The 19,221-nt window shown below is 46.4% G+C and overlaps 2 protein-coding genes across 12 annotated transcripts in view; both read left to right on the top strand.

The window, feature by feature from the left end:
* Positions 1–4,976, top strand: part of dapk2a (death-associated protein kinase 2a) — a 13,582-nt gene extending 8,606 nt beyond the window's left edge. Inside the window, exons 2-7 of the mRNA XM_015017322.1 lie at positions 315–755; positions 1,219–1,348; positions 2,141–2,216; positions 2,300–2,452; positions 2,537–2,582; positions 2,843–4,976. Coding sequence (XP_014872808.1) covers positions 315–755; positions 1,219–1,348; positions 2,141–2,216; positions 2,300–2,452; positions 2,537–2,582; positions 2,843–3,499 — 1,503 coding nt within the window. The 3' untranslated portion in view covers positions 3,500–4,976. The remainder of the gene's footprint in view (positions 1–314; positions 756–1,218; positions 1,349–2,140; positions 2,217–2,299; positions 2,453–2,536; positions 2,583–2,842) is intronic.
* Positions 4,977–5,902: 926 nt separating this feature from the next.
* herc1 (HECT and RLD domain containing E3 ubiquitin protein ligase family member 1) overlaps positions 5,903–19,221 on the top strand; it is a 51,620-nt gene continuing 38,301 nt past the window's right edge. For 9 of the 11 annotated variants that reach the window (XM_015017334.1, XM_015017326.1, XM_015017332.1 and 6 more), the window contains exons 1-17: positions 7,018–7,153; positions 9,603–10,579; positions 11,199–11,294; positions 11,382–11,576; positions 12,095–12,406; positions 14,531–14,627; positions 14,903–15,046; positions 15,129–15,256; positions 15,736–15,880; positions 16,079–16,250; positions 16,548–16,682; positions 16,755–16,920; positions 17,086–17,211; positions 17,325–17,540; positions 18,392–18,544; positions 18,619–18,751; positions 18,828–19,019. In XM_015017334.1, coding sequence (XP_014872820.1) covers positions 9,629–10,579; positions 11,199–11,294; positions 11,382–11,576; positions 12,095–12,406; positions 14,531–14,627; positions 14,903–15,046; positions 15,129–15,256; positions 15,736–15,880; positions 16,079–16,250; positions 16,548–16,682; positions 16,755–16,920; positions 17,086–17,211; positions 17,325–17,540; positions 18,392–18,544; positions 18,619–18,751; positions 18,828–19,019 — 3,361 coding nt within the window. In that variant the 5' untranslated portion in view covers positions 7,018–7,153; positions 9,603–9,628. Of the gene's footprint in view, positions 6,122–7,017; positions 7,154–9,602; positions 10,580–11,198; positions 11,295–11,381; positions 11,577–12,094; positions 12,407–14,530; positions 14,628–14,902; positions 15,047–15,128; positions 15,257–15,735; positions 15,881–16,078; positions 16,251–16,547; positions 16,683–16,754; positions 16,921–17,085; positions 17,212–17,324; positions 17,541–18,391; positions 18,545–18,618; positions 18,752–18,827; positions 19,020–19,221 lie in introns of those variants that run through there. The other 2 variants (XM_015017325.1, XM_015017324.1) reach the window with 2 other exon arrangements.

The following is a 19,221-nucleotide window of genomic DNA, read 5'->3' as shown; positions in this document are numbered from 1 at the left end:
TATATATATACTTTTTTTTACAGAATTTGAAGCAGGCGAAACCAGAACTATTCCATTTGAGGAGTTCTGGGAAGAACACGTTTACATTTAACTCAGTAGTAAAATGTACATATTTTTGTACAGTTTTGGGTGTATTAATGCTCTGACTATGTTGTTCTTTAAGTAAATTGTCTTTTTAGAGTCTGTATACTCAAATTAACAATTAATAGATTACTGAACTGTCAATAATTGATTATTCCGATTAATCATTTCAGCCCTTATTTCTTTCTGTGGACATGTAACGAACATAATTCAACATAATCCTCCTGTTTTTCATTGAATCCTGCATGATGATCTTGTGTCAGCCTGTTTACATTGAAAGGAAGTCAGAGACATGGAGAGTCCAAACGGGAATGGGATTTTTACTTCACCAAAATGCAATACCAAAGAGCGCCACCAGGGGGCAGAATTTAGCTGCAGAAAAGATGCTCTTTGTCAGAACGTCAACAGTTTACATGATTAGAAGAAAGGTTCTGCAGCCGGTTCCGGTTCAAATGAAGCCATGTCAGGTCCTGGTTCTGGTCCAGTTGAACCAGAACACGGTCCAGTTGAAGCTGTGTTCTGGTTCTGGTTTCAGGGTATCTGGCGGTGAGCTCTTTGACTTCCTGGCCCAGAAGGAGTCTCTAATTGAGGAGGAGGCCACTCAGTTCATCCAGCAGATCCTGGAAGGAGTGAACTACCTCCACACCAGGAAGATCGCCCACTTTGACCTGAAGGTTGGTCCCAGCCCGATCCGACTCGGCCCGACCTGAACTGACCCAGGAGGTGTGGTCACCTGAAGAGGTCACACCCTCTTTTGTGTAATTCAATGTTCGTCATTAGTTTCCCACTGAAGGACAAACAAAGATGTTTTGGTTCACAGCTTTTATGAAGCAAACATCTGAACAGTTAGCAAAGTCTAAAACTTCAAACTAACTTCTTGACTCAAATGATTTATTTAAAACAGTTCATCTCTTCTTTGATTTTCTTGAAACCAGTGAGCTGGATGGATGGATGGATGGATGGATGGATGGATGGATGGATGGATGGATGGATGGATGGATGGATGGATGGATGGAATTGTTTGGTCAGCTGAACGTTACATTTCTTTGGGGTTTGTCGGTTCTGTTTGTGTTTTCTGGATCGTTGTGTGAAAACCTTCCACTCCGCTGTAATCTGGAATAATCCCGCTGTCTGCAGCCGGAAAACATAATGCTGCTGGATAAGAACGTGGCGCTGCCCAGGATCAAGCTCATTGACTTCGGCCTCGCCCACACCATCGAAGCCGGGGTCGAGTTCAAGAACATCTTGGGAACGCCGGAGTTTGTAGGTGAGGCCCAGTTCGATCGGCCCGGTCCGATCGGCTCGGTCCGACCGGCCCGGTCCGATCGGCTCGGTCCGGTCAGACTTCAGACTGACTTCATGTTTCTGCAGATTATCTGTTGATACTTCCCTCATGCTTTTTCAAAGTCTGGCCAGTTTTTCAACGGTTGACTGTTAATATTAGTCTTGAGGAAACTTCAGCTTTTATATTATTTTTCAGCTGGTAGTTTTGCTTTTCGAGCTAAAACCAACGCCTCGGCCTGTCCCAATAAGCAATAAATCAATCCATCTCAACACCAAACTAAATAATTTCCATTTGTATGATGTGTTGTTTGTCTTTCTACCAAAAACTGGATGATGAAAGTCTTCAGTTTGATGCTTTGGTCCCAACCAGCCCTTTTTTTTTGAAGGACAGTTTTGTTTCATAATTCATTTTATTTGTTGTTTCTGTTGTTTTGATTATTTATTTTCATATTTAAATGTCTTCCAGTTCCAGTGTTAAAATTTAAAGTTGATCTTTGAGAATCATATGTATTTTTTTTTCCATTTTATTGCTTGAGATGGTCTCAAAACAACAATATTATTATTTATCTCAATAAGTTTTGGGGCAATTTATCGTCCAACAAAATGTATTATTGTGACAGGCCTGCTGACATATTTACTCTTTATGAAGGCTTTGTTTCTGAGGGATTTATACTTATGAGCTTCAGGAATGAAGTTTATGACATTCTGACCTAGAAAAGTGATTCTGAGGGAAATAACCCAGTTGGCTTGTACTTCGTCTTGTTTTCTGTTTCAGCTCCAGAGATCGTGAACTACGAGCCGTTGGGGCTGGAGGCGGACATGTGGAGCGTCGGAGTGATCACCTACATCCTGCAAGTGAACCGGAGCATCCTGAGCAGAACCGCCTCCAGAACCATACGAGGTGAGCCGGGCAGTGATGTTTGTTTCGTTCCAGGCTGAGCGGGGCGTCTCCGTTCCTGGGGGAGACCAAGCAGGACACTCTGGGGAACATCTCCGCTGTCAACTACGAGTTTGATGAGGAGTTCTTCGGTCACACCAGCCACTTGGCCAAGAAGTTCATCAGCCAGCTGCTGGAGAAAGACAAGAGGTAACGAATGAGGTGCAATATACTCCCCACAGGAAGGTGGCGCTCATGATCTGAGGAGCTTGTTATTCTGTCTTTGTCTCCAAGGAAGAGATTAACAATTCAGGATGCTCTCAACCACCCGTGGATTAAGGTAATCCGCCATCCAGTAGCCTGGAACCATCAGGGTGTGAATGTGTGAATGAATGAATGTAACGTGAAGCGTTTCTGGTATTTTGACTTGATAGAGCGCTACAATAGTCCAGGCCATTCAAGGTTTATGGATCCAGGAAAGCATGTTTAGGATACAAGATCCTTGTTCATGAGATCATTCTAGTTTCCAGAACCTTGGAGACCAGAGTGAAGGCTTAAAGCTTTCATTTGTTCTATCAACTCTCCTTTTGGATCTTCTAGTCCAACGAGCTCAGAGAGGAGAATAAAACCCAAGAGCCAAAGAAACGGGAACGCCGCCAGCTGAAGACCAAACGTCTGAGAGAATACACCATCAAGTGCCACTCCAGCATGCCACCCAACAACACCTATGTGAACTTTGAGCGCTTTGCTCAGGTGGTGGAGGACATTGACCAGATGGAGGGCTCGTTCTTCAGCCTGGCGGCGGCCCACGACTCCCTGCAGGAGGACATCGACGCCTTGGTCTCTATATACAACGAGAAGGAGGCCTGGTACAAGGAGGAGAGCGAGGCCGTGCGGCACGAGCTCTCCCAGATCCGCTACGAGTTCCGGAAGGTGGAGGCGTCCAAGAGGAGCCTGCAGGACGACATGCAGTCCTTCAGCCGCGGCCTGGCCGCCGTCAGCGAGCGCTTCCAGGAGAGGCAGGGCCACTTCGACGCCCTGCAGCTGGAGCTCAGCAACGAGCTGAAGTGGGTGCAGGAGGCGGTGGGCTCCCTCCCAGCAGACGGAGGAGGTGGAGGCTATCCCAACTGCAGCTTCACCACCGTCTTCAACAACGACGTGAACGAAGCTCTTAAGGAGCTGCTCAGCCGCTCCTGTGGAGGAGAACTGCTGTCCGGAATCAACCTGGACCTCACTGAGACCGGGCAGCAGCGCTAAAAACACAGGTCCGGGTCCAGGAGGAGGAGTGGGAGGAAGTCCGGGTCCGGGAGGAGGTGTGAGTCCAGAGTCCTTCCTTCTTTCTTTTCTTCCTTCCTTATTATTTTTTATTGAATAATGGACTCAGTGGACCCAGCTGTGTGAAGCTGGGTCTGATTTTGGGTGGAACCTTCAGTGGAACATGTGGGACCTCTGATGATGTGACGCACTTCGGCCTCATGCTGAGGTTGTGACATCATCACTCTCTTGCCGCTCTGCAGCACTCTGGTCCATCACTGCAGCACTTGTAATCCTGCCTCGCCTCTACTTTCACTAATGACCTCACTAAGAGGCTGCGGCCCGCTGGGCCTTCCTCAGAACTTCTGGGAATCAGAACCACAGATCCAAACAGGATAGCAGACTGTTGGCTAGGCTCATTCCCAGGAACCCAGCAGGAAATGTTATGGTCTAGTTAAAGTGTTCAGCAGAAGGAGAACTTTGTGGTTTCCATCAGTTACTGCAGGAAAACATGTCCAAACTTCAACAGGAGCTTCTGTCTCCTTTAAAGAAGAGAGAAAATCTTCCTAATGACACGGTGGAGGCTCCTTAAGGTCAGATTCGAGGAGCATGTAGCCATGATGCTAACAAACACTCAGTCAGCTAACGCTAACAATCACTGTCAGCTGAAACCTCCATAATACTGACTTAATCCATTACTGCAGCAGAAGAAGCATGCTAAGGTTGTGACCTGAACTGGAACAGCTGCAGAATAACAGAGTTTAAACTTAGCAATGCTGCTGCCAGTCACACGTCAATGAGCCGTGTTGTTCCTCTATTCTGGAGGACCGATTGGGTCCGGAAGCCACTGCAGCAGTAGAAGAAGAAGAAGAGGAAGAAGAAGAAGAAGAAGAGATGATGGAAACAGAAACAGTTACGCTGCTTTCCACTCAGTCAGAGAAAATGAAACCCCAAAAATAGCAAGATGAGCTGCAGAGATACGGTCGGAAATGTTTCTGAGGCCAGGCTTCTCTGCGTCTGGGCCGGCCTGATAACCACTGGAGCGTCTCCTCGTTGCGTCCGCCGGGACTCGACCCGTTTGGGTTGCATTGTGCTGCTCTGAATGAGCTTCAGAAATACAGCTGGCTTAAAGTTTTCACTCCCCTCATTCACATTTCAACCACAAACTTCAAGATCTTTCATTAGGATTAGATGACAGACCAAAACAAAGTAAAACAGTTCATGACTTACGACAAATAAAAGTCTGAAAGCAACACATGGTGGTGGCAGCATTATGCTGTGGGGATCAGCAGGCTGTGCGATTATGGGATGGTTTAAATCTGAGTAAATTCATCCTTTGCTTCCCAATAAGATCTTCAGTCTGTTAGAGTTAAATCTGTTGCAATCAGCAATTAACCAATCAGGTGATAAATTAAAATGAACTCTGATGGCTGATATTATTAAATAGTTTTGGTTGTGTGTGGTTTTTATTTCCATTTTATTTATTGTTCTTGGTTTTCGTATTTTATTTTTGGATATTTAAAATATTTTCCAGTTCCAGTCTGATGTGTTCTTTACAAAATAAAAGTTTATTAATCTTTTCAGAGGGAACAATTGCATTATTAAAAATATAATACTTGAAAATGATGTGAAAATAATATTATTATTTATCATAGTAATTAATGGGAAGTTTACTGCATTCAACTATAGTTTTTTTATATATAGAAGATAAGTAGTGTTTGCTGTCAGAATAACACATCATATTTTATTGTTCAGTTTCTAATGTGAGAAATAGAAATAAATACTGAGGGAGAGCTATGGAGCTAAATTGGGGCCATAAACAGTGGCAACCCCAGAAAGTTTTCCACGTAGTTGACCAGACAGGTTCAGTAAACATTTACAGGGGACACAGCTAAAAAATAATCATATGATTTTATTAATTTATTTTATTATGACATTTACTTTTATGTTTCCATTGAAGAAGATGACTCTATATCCCTTTCTATGACATGAACATAATTCTGTGGGGAAAATGAATCCGAAAAAAAAAAGAAGTTCAAAACTACTTTTCAGATTCAAGTTTTTTTTTTTTTTTTTCCAGTTTAAACTATTTTTAAACAAACTTTGTGGTCCCCATTTAACTCCACATAAAACAGTACATTCTGCATTTTACCGTCATTTATCAACACATTTCTAAGTATTGAGCCAGCTGTTTTCTTCCATAAAAAACAAAACTTTCCAAATCACTCTAGACAGTTTTGTGCTCATATTCATCTTTATATTGAATTTGTCTGGAAATCCAAAATTCATCTTTAAAGTTGGAGTTGTTGCATGAAATACATTTGAATCTGTATATTTAGATTTAACTGGACATTAGTGTGTCTGCCATGAGAGGTGGGAAGCAGACAGACAGGCAGACGGATCCAGGCTCGGACAGACCGTCAGACTGCGGACCGGCTTGCGGGGCTCTGAGAGCGGACTCAAGGCGGAGGAAGCTCCGGGAGAGGCGGAGACCTTATCGGAGACCGAGCTGCTGCTGCCGCTGCTGCTGCCAATGTGAGATGAAGCTCAGCCGGTTTGTTGTGTAAGCTTCACGCAGAGAGGACGAAGAGGAAGAGGAGGAGGAGGAGGCCTTCTACCCCAACGGTGAGTGAGCTTTAGTGTCGGAAGTTGGCTTCCGATTCGGCGCTGCAGTAAAGGGCTGCTCCGCTGTTTTTAAGGACTCTAGACTCATTGACTTTGCTGCTGTTGCTGCTGCTAGAAAGAAGGATTTGCGGTGACGCTTCTTTGTACACTTAGGATGCAGCAGTTTGTGATCTGGAAAGGTTTGCTTTATTTGTGAAACTGTAAGAAAGAAGAATTTTAGAAGTATTTTTGACAACCTCACCCAGACAAACAGATACACTTACATATTAAAAACTAAATGTATCAGGGTAAAAAAAAATAAATACAATCTAGTCTAATCTTTAGATTATCAAAATGAGAATCAGATTTTGGGGGAAAAATAAGAAAAAAGAAAACAATAAAAGAAAATTAAACCTTTGACATAAATCAGAATAAATTTTACATCTATGAACTTCCTGTGTCTCAACAAATCTGACTAAATTTATGTAAATTTATGTTTTTAAACCAGAGTCAATACATTTATTATGGCGTTTAGTGGAACATTGCTGCAGGATCTTATCCCCTACTCCAACATCTCTCTGCCTCTGACCATACAACCAGAGAGAAATTTAAAGAAGAGCAGCAAAGCAAATGGTGAGATGGATTAGGAGAGCTTGTCAACAACAGATGGCGTCACCCAGTGCATGTTATTGTGGAATATTTTCTCTACTGCCCAGATATTGAGCTGTTAGCATGTTATGCTAACATGAGATGCTGCAATTCTTCAGCACCACCATCCACAACAACTCTCTGGAAATACTCTAATAATATTAGTTACGACAACATTTCATTAACTTGGGGATAAAGTGTTTTTCAATCTAAGTGAAGTAAAAAAAATACCGGTGTGGCCCTTTATCTACAGTCGGAAGCCAACTTCAGCTTAGGCTGTTAGCCATTAGCAGCCGCTGCTAGCTCGGCTCAGCACTGCTGTGATGCAGCAGATAAGCAGGCTAACTCTGACCCAAAAAGGTCTGCTTTCATAAGGTGGGACACTTTGGACCGGTCTGCATGCTGGTAACGTATTTTAAATCATTTTATTTGAGCTCCACTGAAAGGTGTCACCTCTCTGTTTGGCTGTTTTCTTTCTGTGTTCCGCCTGTTTTAATGTGAAGCAGCTAGCTACCGTTAGCAGCAGCAGCAGCAGCGGCGGTTGGTTAAAACTCTTATGCTTGGTTCCGTTAAAGACCAAACTGTCAACAAACTGGTACCGTTCTGGTTCTCAACAGAACCCAGAGAGGCTGGTAGCGCCAGTGGGCAGACAGCAGGTCTGTACTGGGAACCAGTCTGGGTCGGAGCTGTCAGATTTGTGCAACTGTTAGATGCTAGTCAGAGGAACCCGGGTTCTGGACGCTGCTCAGCTGGGTCATGGGTTCCTATCTGAACCAGAACCGAGATGCAGATGAATTGCCGTTGGACATATTTGTTTATCTGTGTTTATGAGGGATTTTCCGTTTGTTGGGGAGCAGCTGGAAAACAGACGCGCATCTGCGGAAATGTGAAAGTAGATGTCGCAACAAAACCTGCGGGAAAATGAGAAATGTGGGAGAACCGACGGATTTTACCGGTGGAAAAGAAGCAGAAGGTGCACCAGGAGCAGAAAGTACTCAGATCTCTGACCTAACCCTGTCAGTGGTGTTGCATAATTAGCTCCCTGACAGCGTTTTCCTCCCTGAGCCTTCGGCGCTCTGACGGATCCTTCCTCAGCTGCTGTCTGGGAAAGAAAAACCTTAACATCAAATACATCCGAGAGACGAAGAGTGGATGAAGATCCTAGGACTTCAGAGGCCAAGCCAACACCTTAAACTGGGCGCTGTGCTTCTCACATTCCTCTTTAACCATTTTGTTCTTGGCAGGAGGGTGAATTATTTTTGTTAAAAATCAATAAAGGTCTGAAATGACCTTCACCAATGCTTTGGTACAATATTCACACTCCTTTTCTCCTTATTATTCAGATAATTAATCGATTAATTGGATTTTAAAAAATTGTCACATTTTACAGATTTTTCATTTAACCACTTAATCTTATATTATAAAATACAAATTAATTTTTAATAAAAAACCCTGAATGTGAATAACAGCATTCCTTTAGTTAAATCTTGAACATTTGCTTCTACAACTAAAAAATCCTTCGAACATCAATGTGTGAAAATCTCATCAATACAGTGTAGGAGTGATCTGGGATTGATTATATGGATTAACTAATAATTAAATATGATTAATCTCAGATTTTACAGAACGTGAAGCTAAAACTACCACTGGAGCCATGGGTTGAAAAATAAACACAAAGGTTTATTTTTAATCCTAAATGTTTATATTATTGTACAGTTTTGGATTGTTGTGTAAGCTTCATTTATTTTCTTTATTTTTGAGTTTTTATACTCCAGTTAACAATTAATCAATTACTAAATTAATCAGTCAATCATGATTAATCGTTTGATTACTAATTTTTCTGAATAAATTTCAGGTTTTTTCAGTGTTTGCTGAGGTTTCTGCTGTAGAAGGCGGATTTATTTAAATGCTGTTTTCGCCTGTCCCACAGTCCAGCGCTACCTGACCTTTGACCTCTTTGTCAGAAACAGAAACCTTTGTCCTGCAGCACTGAGCCGGACTGAGTAAAGCTGCTGGGAAATGAAAGTTTTCTGTTGACAAACCTAAAAAAAGGTTTTCTGTTTACAATGTAAACAGAAACTTTCATTGTTTGTTCAGGAAACGATGAGAAGGTGTTTCTGTAATCATTTATCATTTACTTTGATAAATTGTGTTAAAAGCTCTCCATAGTAGCTGTATTTCCATTGACCGTAGAAAAGCGCAAATTGGAATTAAGAAAATAAATTAGCTTAATTTATTGGTGGAATAACACCAACTTTGAAAAAACTCACGTTTTTCGGTCAAACCTTTTTGCGATAGGATGAGGTGGTTTATTTTGGCCGTATTGGAAAGAGTTTATTTCACAAAGCTGCAGTGGAAACAGTTTTGTGGCATCAGGAGTCATGAAAACAGAAACAACAAAGAAGAAGACAGGAAGCAGCGGGAGGATGATGGTGCAGCAGCAGCAGCGTGATTTTAATGACTTATCACCTTAACAAACTTATTCCTGTGTGATTTTTTTTTTCTAATTACAGAAATTGCGAAATTGTAGTTTTTGTCATTAGTGGAATAATGACAAAGTATTGGAAATGCTGTTAGTGTTGAGATTTAGTTTCAGTAATTTCTCCATTTACTGAAGGAGAATATAATTACATGTTAGTAACTGAGAATGTGATTAAATGAATTTACAAATATCACTTCTCTATGTGACTGAGGTCCTAAAGAATCGCATCACAAACGGGAATGTTTCTCTCAGCCATACCATCACCTAAAAAGAAGTAATTACTAGTTTGTTGTTATAAAGTTCGGTGATAAATGTTCGCTCCTCTGATCAGGCGCCTTCCTGTAAGGTTGATCGTTGATGCCGTGTCTGCAGGTCGGATGGCTCCAGAGTGAGCGGCCATGGCGCTGATGATCCCCCCGGTGAAACTCAAATGGCTGGAGCACCTGAACAGCTCGTGGATCACGGAGGACAGCGAGTCCATCGCCACGCGGAACGGCGTGTCGGCGCTCTACGCCAAGCTGCTGGCCAACAAGGAGGCGGTGCTGCTGCCGCAGCAGGTGCTGTGCCTCAAGGGCCCGCAGCTGCCGGACTTCGAGCGCGAGTCGCTGTCCAGCGATGAGCAGGAGCATTACCTGGACGCTCTGCTGGGCAGCCAGCTGGCCCTGGCCAAGATGGTGTGCTCCGACTCGCCCTTCGCCGCCGCGCTGCGGAAGCGTGTCCTGGTGCTGCAGCGCGTCTTCTATGCGCTCTCCAACAAATACCACGACAAGGGCAAGGTGAAGCAGCAGCAGCACTCCCCAGAGAGCAGCGCCGGCGCCGCCGACCCGCACGCCGTCAGCGAGCGGCCGCGGTCCAGCACCGACGCCCTCATCGAGATGGGCGTCCGCACCGGCCTGAGCCTGCTGTTCGCCCTGCTGCGCCAGAGCTGGATGATACCGCCGCCGCCCGGCCCCGGCGGAGCGCCGGGCGGCTGCATCAACTTATGCAATGACGTGATCCACACGGCCATCGACGTGGTGAGCTCGCTGCCGCCGCTGTCCCTGGCCAACGAGAGCAAGATCCCGCCGATGGGCCTCGACTGCCTGGCCCAGGTCACGACCTTCCTGAAGGGCGTCACCATGCCAAACTCCGGGGCGGACATCTTGGGCCGGCGGCTGGCCTCGGAGCTGCTGCTGGGGCTGGCGTCCCAGAGGGGCTCGCTGCGCTACCTGCTGGAGTGGATCGAGATGGCGCTGGCAGCATCGGCCGTGGTCAGCGCCATGGAGAAGAATGCGGCGCCGCACTGCCAGGAGGGGCTGATGGGATACGACTGCTTCATGAACATCCTGATGCAGATGAGGCGCTCCTTGGTGAGGATCACTGGGCGAGGAAGAGCGCTTCACCTGGCCGAAAACAATCATTTAGAGAAAAATCAGAGGATTGTTGTCTCACAGTTATTACTCTTATTCACATCCATGTTTGCTTTTATTTACAGTCAATCAGGGGAAATTAATTACTCTTCACATCAAGAGTTTTTGGAAAAATGCAAACTAATAAATACACTAATAATAATCACACAATTACACAAATGATCAGTTAAGATTTCTGTAGTGAGTTTCTCTCTTTCAGGAGCTAAAGGAAGTGCACACACTTTACGTTTTAAAAATGTCACTTCCTGTGGAGCGGATGCTAGCTGTGCTAACTCTGAAATCATAAAGTCTAGTTGCACTAACTGCAAACGCTAAACCGACATAATATTTATCAGAAGCTAACGCTAAAGTGCTTTACAAACTTGATATTTAGTGGAATCATTAGAAATATTATTTTTTAGATATTTAGTTATTCCTGCATAGAATAACTAAAGGAGACAGTTAGATTGTTTAACAAACTCCCAGAGTTTTCCTGAAACTCTAGCGGTTCCGATTAGATTTCTCAGTTATCAGGCAGTTTGGTGGTTTCCATGGTGACGGCTGTGTGTGTTGGTGTCAGGGCTCCACAGCAGACCGCAGCCAGTGGAGGGAGCCCACCAGGACCCCGGACGGCCTCTGCTCGCTGTACGAGGCGGCGCTCTGCCTGTTCGAGGAGGTGAGACCTCCAACGCTCCTCCACTGCTCATCGTCATCCAACTTTCAACATTTTAAAACACTTAAATGTTCCCTCTTTGTGCTCCAGGTGTGCCGCATGGCGTCGGACTACTCCCGCACCTGCGTCAGCCCCGACAGCATCCAGACGGGCGAGGCGCCGGTCGTCTCGGAGACCTGCGAGGTTTACGTGTGGGGCAGCAACAGCAGCCACCAGCTGGTGGAGGGAACCCAGGAGAAGATCCTGCAGCCCAAACTGGCCGCCAGCTTCGCCGACGCCCAGACGGTGAGGAAGAGGAAGGGGGGGCAGGGGGGCAGGAAATAGTTGGAAACGTTAAAGTGCATGAGAGAAAATAACATTTAGTTTCCAGGCTCAGAGCTAAAATCAGGATTTTAGTAAACGTGTCGATGCAGATTAAACTTCACTGCCGACTGTGAAGGAAGGAACTCTGGACGTCGGCCATGACGGTCCGGAAAGATCTGGAGATTCATTTAAATGTTTTCCAGATCTGAATGAGTAAATAAAAATAAATTCAGGATTTCTAACCTCTCTTCCTTACTAGATAATCTAAAATAATAAAAAAAGACTCCTTTCTAGATTCTCTCCTTTTTGTCCTCCTTCCTTCCTGTCTGCCCGTTTCTTCTTGTCCAGGTTCTGGATTTGAAGGCTGAACTTTCTGAATGCATCTTCCACGTTTTCCTGCTGATTTTCAGTATCTTTCAGTATTTATGATCTGAGAAATCTGGGTTGTTTTTCTGAAGCTCTGATCGTTTCAGTTCCATGTTTCCGGCGTCTCCCTGCAGATCGAGGCGGGTCAGTACTGCACCTTCGTGATTTCGTCCGACGGCTCGGTCCGGGCCTGCGGGAAAGGCAGCTACGGCCGTCTGGGCCTGGGGGACTCCAACAACCAATCCACGCTCAAGAAGCTGACCTTTGAACCCCACCGAGCCATCAAGAAGGTGTCGTCGTCGAAGGGCTCGGACGGCCACACGCTGGCCTTCACCACGGAGGGCGAGGTCTTCAGCTGGGGCGACGGCGACTACGGCAAGCTGGGGCACGGCAACAGCTCCACCCAGAAATACCCCAAACTCATCCAGGGGCCGCTGCAGGGGAAGGTAGGCTTCAACCCGCCGCCGCAGGCTCAGCACAAAAACGTTCCAGTTGTTCCAGATCAGAGCCGCCTGGTGCTTTCACTGGTTATGGGTCACCAAAGTTTTCAGATCAGTTCGCTTTATTTTCCACCGTGATTCCACAGATCTTCATCAGTTCTTAGTTTTAAAAAAAAGTTTGTGAAATAATTTGTTGGAAACAAACTGCTGCGTAAAAAGACTTCACCCCCTTCAAAATAAGAGCATGAATATAAACTACAGGAAGAAAACGGCTCATAACCAAAACTTCACACAGATGTTGAACTTCATTCAGCTGAACGTTTATGAAACAGACAATTAGTGCTTTATAATTTAAAATTAATTTGAATTAATCAAAGGACATTTTAAAAGTTAGCAAAAGTGCTAAAATGCTAACTTGAATAATTAGCTCTGCTGTTTGTGGATTTATGGAAGTGCGCCCTCTAGTGGTTATAACCCATCCACTGTTGCACCTGATCAGTCCTGTGGAGGCGTTTAGCACCAACTGCCATTACGACTTGATATGTTGGCAAAAGAATAAATTCATTTTGATATTTGGCTTTTTAGGGGATCTGAACTCTGATTAGACAGTTTATTAGAGTATTCCAAAAAGAAATATTTGATTGCCCACTTTTGCTTATTTTAAGCTTCTCTATCTTTGTTTTATTTTTGCCTATAAAAAACAAAAACTCTGCTTTATTTAAACAAGTTTTGACTATTTAAGGATATCCTCCTGACAGTTCATTTTTGTCCTCTGTAGAGGACATTTCTAAACTTGAATATCTCCCACCCCCTGCATTCTACTGAATTAATTACTTTTGGTATCTAGAGAGGACATTTAGGGCTTTTCAATGATACCACATGTGAAGGGGTGGGACTTTTGTACCTTCCTTTTTCTCATTCATAAAAATGACGTTCATCAGTACAAGCACATTTTATGGGGAGAGACAAAGTAAGTGCATAAAACTTTTTATTGTGCAAATTTTGGTTTAAAATGTTGTTGGCATATTCTAAATAAGTCTCTTAGCAGCATATTAAAACATTCTATGAATTATTTTGACTATTTTATCGCAGTATTTAAGAGTTGAAAATTGTCCACTGTAGTGAACATTTGTAATTATTTTTCATTTTTTTCTGTATCCATCAACCCATTCATCTATCCATCAAAACATCCACCCACCCATCCATACATCCATCCATCCATCCATCCATCCACCCATCCATCCATCCATCCATCCATCCATCCATCTTCTATACACCTTTGTCCCTTAGTGGGTTTAGGAAGGTTGCTATTCCCTATCTCCAGCTAACGTTCCGGGCGAGAGGCAGGGTCACCTGGACGGGTCACCAATCTATCGCAGGGCAACACAGAGACAAACAACCATGCACACTCACACCTAGGGGCAATTTGGAGAGGCCAATTAACCTGACAGTCATGTTTTTGGACTGTGGGAGGAAACCGGAGTACCCGGAGAAAACCCACACATGCACAGGGAGAACATGCAGAAAGACCGGGGCCGGGAATCGAACCCAGAACCTTCCTGCTAGGCAACAGTTCTCAGTTTTGTCAATGTGAAATTCATTCTTATGTTGATGTTTGGATATTTTCTTTAGGACAAACTGGTTGCCATCAAGGTTCAATTTCAAATGTCCCTTAGTGGGACATTCCGATGTCCACTGTAGTGGACACATGATATTTAAAATAAAAATTTCCCCAAAAAATGTTTTCAGCATTCTACTTACCTTACAAAGATTGTGGAATTTAAAAAAAATGGTGATTTGACGATATTTTTTTTCCTGGTCGTCAGGAAAATTCAAAATTCAGGAAATGTTGATCTTGTCCTCAATGTTTTTATAATTTAGAAACTTTCTTGTCTTTGCTTCTGTATGTGCAATATCTTGTCGATGTTTTAAAGTCTATGGATTTTTTCTTTTTCAGAGAAGATATGACGACAGTTTTAGGTTTGGAGCTTCCATGTTTTATGTTGAAATAAATTAGCGCTTTAAAGTTTATCTGGATAAATTCATTTAGGTGAAGATAATTGCTCTAAACATTTTTAAAGTTAGCATCTTTTGTTAACAATCTGGAATGTGTGTGTGTGTGTGTGTCAGGTGGTCGTGTGTGTGTCTGCCGGCTACAGACACAGCGCTGCCGTCAGTGAGGACGGAGAGCTCTACACCTGGGGGGAAGGAGATTTTGGGAGATTAGGTGAGTTGATGTTCCAGTATCTAATCTGGCTTTGCTCTCTGTTTTTAATAAACTTCAAAATATTAATCTTTCCTCCTCCTTGTTTGTATATTTGTAGTCGTGTTTTGCTGTTTTTGTTGCTGATCTTGCTATAAATGGGTCACATGTTCAGCTGCTGACATAAACATGACGGATAAAAATCAGTTTTTCTCAGAGTTTATTGGTTCGGAAGAGAAAAGCGTTTCCTTAGTGGGTTTTTATTCTTGCGTTCGGTCTGATGTCCCATCCTCATGCAGGACACGGGGACAGCAACAGCCGCAACATTCCCACTCTGGTGAAAGACATCAGCAACGTTGGCGAGGTTTCCTGCGGGAGCTCCCACACCATCGCCCTGTCCAAAGATGGCCGCACCGTCTGGTCCTTTGGAGGAGGAGACAACGGTGAGGCCAGAAACCCAAACAGGAGTTGGGTTTCTCTGGCTACTTTTGGTGCTGAGCTTCTTTTTTGTTTGTCCTCCTGCAGGAAAACTGGGGCACGGCGACACCAACAGAGTATACAAGCCCAAAGTGGTGGAGGCGCTGCAGGGCATGTTCATCAGGAAAGTGTGTGCAGGCAGCCAGTCGTCTCTGGCTCTGACCTCCACTGGACAGGTAGGACGTCTGGGACGGTCCCTCAGGAGACGCCCCACTCTCTATATGACCCGGAGGTTACGCAGGCCGAACTCTCAGCCAATCAGACGTCAACACAAAAACGGCTGACTGCTTTCAAAATGCAACCAGAATGAGTCTTTGACCTTTGGCCTCTGCTGTGAAGCTGTCTTTAGAGTGGACTAGTTTTATTTTGACCTTTTCCTGGTTTTTGCTCCTGATTCTGGTTTTTTAGACATTCTACATCATTTCCTGACTCTTGTTTCTTGTTAGAAATCAGATTTTGAAGAGAAATAAATGAGTTTATTGGAAATCTGACTGACTGAAACCTGAAGTCTGTTCTTTACGTCTGACTGGACAGAAACTCACCAGGAAGTTTAAAGCTGAAGCAGAAATCAGTGTTTGATTAATCATTTCAGGTCCGTTGGGACTTTGGTTTCTGGGTGGTTCTGACCCGTTTCTATCCTCCTGCGTGTGTCCAGGTGTTCGCCTGGGGCTGCGGCGCCTGCCTGGGCTGCGGCTCCTCCGAGGCCACGGCGCTGCGGCCCAGACTGATCGAGGAGCTGGCCACCACCAGGGTGGTGGACGTCTCCATCGGGGACAGCCACTGCCTGGCCCTGTCCCACGGTACGCCGCTTGTCTCTGCTCTCTGTGGGTCGGACCGGGTCAGGCCGGGTCGGGTCGGTGCTGCTCGGGTCCTGTTGTTGACTCTCTGTATAAATGCTGACTCCGTTTGAGGTCTGATGTAACGGCAAACTGAACTCTGAGTCCTGACTTCACGTTAACTCTTTCCACCCGTTTTACTCTCACCTGGCGGTTGCCTAGACAACGAGGTGTACGCCTGGGGCAACAACTCCATGGGGCAATGCGGCCAGGGCAACTCCACCGGCCCCATCACCAAACCCAAGAAGGTGGTCGGTCTGGACGGGGTCGCCATCCAGCAGATCTCAGCCGGGACGTCCCACAGCCTGGCCTGGACCGCTCTGCCCAGAGACAGGTGAGCCATGATGTCACAGCACACTGACCAATGGCTGAGCAGGCTGATGATGTCATCACACACCAACCAATAGCTGAGCAACACCTGGTTACCTGCTGGACAGGTGATCATCGGGTTCAGAGCTGTAGGTTTTATTCCTTCCTTTCATTCTTTTCTTACATCATTCCTTCCTAACCATCATGGTTGCCATGGCGGCCTGAGAGATGCTTCATGTTTACCTGACCGTTAGCTAGGCTAGGCTAATGCTAACAGATGGCGCCTCAGCTGATCTGCTGCTTCCTCTCCGTGTCTCTGCAGGCAGGTGGTGGCCTGGCACCGGCCGTACTGTGTCGACCTGGAGGAAAGCACCTTCTCCCACCTACGCTCCTTCCTGGAGCGCTACTGCGACGGCATCAACAGCGACGTTCCTCCGCTGCCCTTCCCCTCGTCCAGGTGAGCTGCTCAGACCGCTCGGGTCCAGACGCCGCGGGCAGAAGCAGAGTGAACGTTTCTCCGTGTTTACAGGGAGCATCATAACTTCCTCAAGCTGTGCCTTCGCCTCTTATCCAATCACCTGGCTCTGGCCCTGGCCGGGGGCGTGGCCACCAGTATTCTGGGTCGGCAGGCCAGGCCGCTCAGGAACCTGCTGTTCAGGTTGATGGACGCCTCGGTGCCGGACGAGATCCAGGAGGTCAGTGGACCATGGAGCCGGTTAACGTAAAATCAGTTTAACCTCAGTAACAGTGAGCAGGACGCTGCTGCAGAGTCACAGCTAGAGCAGAAAACAGGAAGTTATCCCTTAATCTGCCCGTTAGATTCAACCAGCTTTAATCTGAGCTGGTCTGTTTCCCACCAGGCGGTGATCGAGACTCTGTCGGTGGGCGCCACCATGCTGCTGCCTCCCTTGAGGGAGAGGATGGAGCTGCTCCACTCCCTGCTGCCTCAGGGACCTGACAGATGGGAGAGTCTCTCCAAAGGACAGGTACGCCCCACCCCCACCTGCTGCTTGGTTTTGGACGAGACCCTGTTGATACAGCTTCCTCCTGTGGTTATTAACCTGAACAGGAAGTAAAATAAAGCGGTTCTGTTCCTCAGCGGATGCAGCTGGACATCATCCTGACCAGCCTGCAGGATCACACCCACGTCGCCTCACTGCTGGGCTACAGCGCTCCGGCCGACGGCCCCGACGCTCCGGCCCCCGGCCCCGCCTTCGCTCCGGACCCCGGCTACGGCGCCGTCGGCTCCCACCCCGACACGCACTTAGCCGAGATCCTGATGAAGACGCTGCTCAGGAACCTGGGCTTTTACACGGTGAGCCCGTCCTCGTTATCGATCCTGTAGAGAGCCGCAAACCGCCGTTTCCTGGCTGAGCCGATCGCTTCCTGTTCCCGCCTATCAGGAGAACATTTCATTGATTGAACTGAGAGATTATTCAGCTCTGCGCTGTGAATCCTTTTCTGCATGTCAGTTTTTCTGTTTTCTGTTTTCGTCTTCATCTGATGTCGCCTTTTGGAGAAAATGTAAATATTTTGTTTTTTTTAGCAGAAAGTTAATCAGATCTCAGCTTCCTGCTCACTTCTGTCCTTACTGACGTTTATAAAACTAAACTGCATCTTTACGAACAGGTTGTTTCCTATTGATGAGCAGTAAAATGACTTTTAGAAGCTTCATGTGGTGATAAAATCAAAAAACAGATAAAACACTTTTTTCTGCTTCTAATAACTGGAGGTGATTCTGAAGGTAAACGACAGAAATTTCAAACCTTCCAGAGAAATCTGAAAATGTCTGCAGTGGCATTCAGGGACCTGGACGAGGAGAAGAGTCACAAAAACATACTTGTAGACGTTTGTTCACATGTTCTTCTAGCCTAATCATGGTGTAGCGCAGAGATCCGGGTTCTGTACGTCTGTGGATCCAAAGCTGGTCTGGTACATTATTAGGCTCTTAAAGTGGCGACCCGGTACGTTTTGAGTTCTAAATCCTGACCTGGTATGTTTTTCTGTTCCAAAGTGGAGTCGCTCTGTCCTTGCAGAGCGCTGCATTTAGCTCTGCTTTCCTCACCCCCACAGCCAGCAGGCGTCCAGGCAGGCCGCCTGCTGGCTGTGGGGTGAGGAAAGCAGAACCCGCCGGGTCACAGCGGTTCTGTTCTCTGTTCTCTGCAGGACCAGGCGCTGGGCGAACTGGAGAAGAACAGCGACAAGCTGCAGCAGCGCGCCTCTTCGTCGGACAGCAGCCAGCCGGCTCACCTGCACCAGCTGCTGTGCTCCCTGCAGAAGCAGCTGCTGGCCTACTGCCACATCAACGCCATCACCGAGGTAACGCCGCTGCCGCCGGTCGGGCCGGGCCCCGATAAACCAGACCCGTCTGACCCGCTGCGTGTCTCCTGCAGAACTCCAGCAGCGTGGCGCTGCTCCACAAGCACCTGCAGCTGCTGCTGCCGCACGCCACCGACATTTTCTCCCGCTCCGCCGCGCTGATCCAGGACAGCTCTGGGAACGGCAGCATCCGGGAGAAGCTGCAGGGTGAGCGCCGCCGCCTCGGCCGCCGCCTCGGCCGCCGCCTCGGTCCAGATGTCACTGATCCCCATCTGCTCTCCAGATGTGATCTACGTGTCGGCAGCAGGCAGCATGCTGTGTCAGATCGTCAACTCGCTGCTGCTGCTGCCGGTGGCGGTGGTGAGGCCGCTGCTGAGCCACCTGCTGGACCTGCTGCCGCCTCTGGACCGCCTCAACAGGCTGCTGCCGGCAGCCGCGCCGCTGGAGGACCAGGAGCTGCAGTGGCCGCTGCACGGTCAGCTGACAGGAAACGCTCAGACCGCAGGGGCGGGCCCCAGACAAAATACACTTCAAGAAATATGGCCCTCCTGCAAATCAAGAAAAAAACAAACAAAAAAGAGAATTCTGGCATAAAAGTCGGGATGCACCGATTGCAGTTTTCTGGCTGGTCGCCAATTACCAATCTTTAAAAAGTTTAACCTGCTGATTCCTAATTT

Source organism: Poecilia latipinna, unplaced genomic scaffold (genome assembly GCF_001443285.1).
Source record: "Poecilia latipinna isolate Pla-1442-1.1 unplaced genomic scaffold, P_latipinna-1.0 Scaffold2127, whole genome shotgun sequence".
NCBI classification, from domain to species: domain Eukaryota; kingdom Metazoa; phylum Chordata; class Actinopteri; order Cyprinodontiformes; family Poeciliidae; genus Poecilia; species Poecilia latipinna.
The sequence above is the reverse complement of the archived record's forward strand: the minus strand, read 5'-3'. Positions and strand labels throughout refer to the sequence as shown.